The sequence below is a fragment of the Rutilus rutilus genome, assembly GCF_951802725.1.
Source record: "Rutilus rutilus genome assembly, chromosome: 9".
Lineage (NCBI taxonomy): Eukaryota > Metazoa > Chordata > Actinopteri > Cypriniformes > Leuciscidae > Rutilus > Rutilus rutilus.
In genome coordinates, this window is record NC_140223.1 from 9,431,630 (window position 1) to 9,434,096 (window position 2,467).

Genomic DNA, 2,467 nt, shown 5'->3' on the forward strand with positions numbered 1-2,467 from the left:
ATTCCTGCAGGCCACAGATTTCAGGTGTCACATATTCAGAGATTCAGAGTGACATATTGCTTCAAATTCCAAAGAAATTGGCAAATATGTTTAAAACATTGAGACATTTATTAAAATATATAATGTAATATTTCTTATACCATACAAACAAAAAAGGTCAATGGAATTATTCAAGACTGTGAAAATCAGTGATTAAGGCAGTTTTCTTAGTCATTTTGTGGTCTTTTTTTTTTTTTTTTTAAGAAGAGGGCTGGTCTAGACTCAGAATAAATCCCATCCCCGTTTCTCTTTCACTCTTATCACTCCTTCTTCTTTGAAGACTCACAGAGCATCTCTGGGCTTGAAGATTTGAAACAACAAACATGGTCAGTCACATTCAAGATTTAGCAACTATTAAGATGTGGTGTCAGTGGGAGGTAAAAGTACAGGTCTTTTGAATGGGCTTGTTTTTCGATTATAATGAATATGCATTTAATATTTATCCATTTATTTAGTTTTTCTCTGTGCGTGTGTGTGTGTGTGTGTGTGTGTGTGTTGTTTTGTGACTTTAGAAGTTCACTGTGTTTCTGAGTGAACTCCTGCTGCTCTTCCTGCTTCCCGACTGGACAGAAAGTGTTGAAGACACTGTGGACATCAAGACTCTCGCCCGTATTATTAACTTCTTTGAAAAGAAGTAAGTCTGTTTCCAAAAGTTGGAAAAGTTTAAAGTTAAGCAATGAGAAAGTAGAGAAATGAGAAGCAGTCGGTCAAAATGTCATGGATTGAAAACATGGCAGTGTGTCATTAGTCAATACTTGATCTTGTTTACTGTTTTCCAGCTATAAGAGAGTCGATACAGATGGACATCCCCGTCAGTACGCCACCGCCATCAATGTGCCGAAGGATCAGTGTCAACAGAACTTCAATCTGAACACCTTCCTGACTCAGGAGAATGCTGTGAATGCGAAAAATGCTATTACTGATGAAACAAACGCACTTTACCAAGGTTCAGAGCTCATCGCTGCTGGAACTAGGAAAGTTGTAATTGGTAAAAAGAAGCAATACAACATGCATTCAGAGTCTCTCCTGCTGAATCCTGCTGACAACTCGCCTATGAGCAAACTTTTGAATAAAAGAAAAGACGGCTGCTCTGTTTTCTACACCTTTGAATCTCCCTGTGTTGACACGTGTCTGAATCCGTCAAGCAGTCACAACATTATAAATGCTCTGAAGAAATGGAAAGAACATGATGGAATTAAAGCTTTTGTCTTCAAAGATTTCTGGAAGTTTGACATTAAAAAAGATCTTCAGACTGCATTTAAGCAGATTGTGGCTCATGTCCCTCTCTTCCGCTGTGAGAGTGAGAATGAGTGTTATGCTTGTAAAGGGGAAGGAAACACTCCCATAGATGCGCACTGTCTGCCTTAAAGAGAGATCTAACTGGAGTAAAGTTCACCTCTTACCCATGTGATTCTGTATTAGTGAGATCTGCTTTCCTTTGTTTTGATAATCATTATGCTTAGATGTAGTAGTAAAATGCATTTCAAAAACAATCTTGCTTCCAACTTGAACTAATAAAATACTTCTGCCTGGCAAACTTTGTGTTTATGTTTTTTTTTTCAAGATGGTGTGGGTCATAAAAAGTCAAAATGGAGAGTCATAATGCAAAAGTTTGTTTATTGTGAACACTGCAGATGTATGGGTGTTTGTATTTATTTGACAACTCTGGTGCATTGTTAACATTACTGACAAGGAAAACAAGCTTTATGCAGCTGTCGGGGTGAACGAAGACAGACACAGTGGGTGGCGGCATCAGGAGTTTATATTAAACAAACAAAACAGAAATCGCTTTCTAAGTTAACAAACCGGAAAAAAAAAAGTGGAAAATGAGGCTAAGTGCAGTACAGAAAATAAACAGACTATTTCATATAACTATGAGAAAAAGCAGATACACAAATTGATGATGATTGCAACAGCTTTCAGTGTAGTTATAGTTTTAGACAGTAAGGGTGAGAGTTTAATGCATGACTGTATCGACTGGTAAAAAACTGCCATGCAGATCCTTCACATGGACCAAACCGAATGTCAAACAGTGTTGCCGTATCTCTCCATGAGCAAACTTTGGCCTAACAGACAGCTCTCCTTAGGTAGGAAAATCACTGGCCACTTTATTAGGTACACCTTGATAGTACAGGGTTTTACAATTTTGCCTTCAGAACTGCCTTAATTCTTCATGTCATAGATTTAATAAGGTGCTGGAAACATTCCTTAGAGATTTTGGTCCATACTGACACAATAACATCATGCAGATTTGTCGGCTGCACATCCATGAATGTGAATCTCCCGTTCCTCCACTTCCCAAAGCTGCTCTATTTGATCGAGATCTGGTGACTGTGAGAACATTTGAGTTTAGTGAACTCAATGTCATGTTCAAGAAACCAGTTTGAGATGATTTGAGTTTTGTGATGTGGCGTGTTATCCTGCTGGA

General features: G+C 38.1%; 1 protein-coding gene across 1 annotated transcript; it reads left to right on the forward strand.

The window, feature by feature from the left end:
- The first annotated feature begins 297 nt into the window (after positions 1 to 297).
- On the forward strand, positions 298 to 1,576 carry LOC311297661 (uncharacterized protein). Its single transcript, XM_084420049.1, has 3 exons — positions 298 to 365; positions 552 to 673; positions 819 to 1,576. The coding sequence occupies exons 1-3, from the start codon at positions 363 to 365 to the stop codon at positions 1,405 to 1,407; spliced, it is 714 nt and encodes a 237-aa protein (XP_084276175.1). The 5' UTR covers positions 298 to 362; the 3' UTR covers positions 1,408 to 1,576.
- Positions 1,577 to 2,467: the final 891 nt, after the last annotated feature.

What these genes read in the sequence shown, in the direction of transcription:
- LOC311297661 (XM_084420049.1), top strand. An exon ending in ATTAACTTCTTTGAAAAGAA is followed by an intron (nt 674 to 818) that starts GTAAGTCTGTTT and finishes ACTGTTTTCCAG; the next exon opens with CTATAAGAGAGTCGATACAG.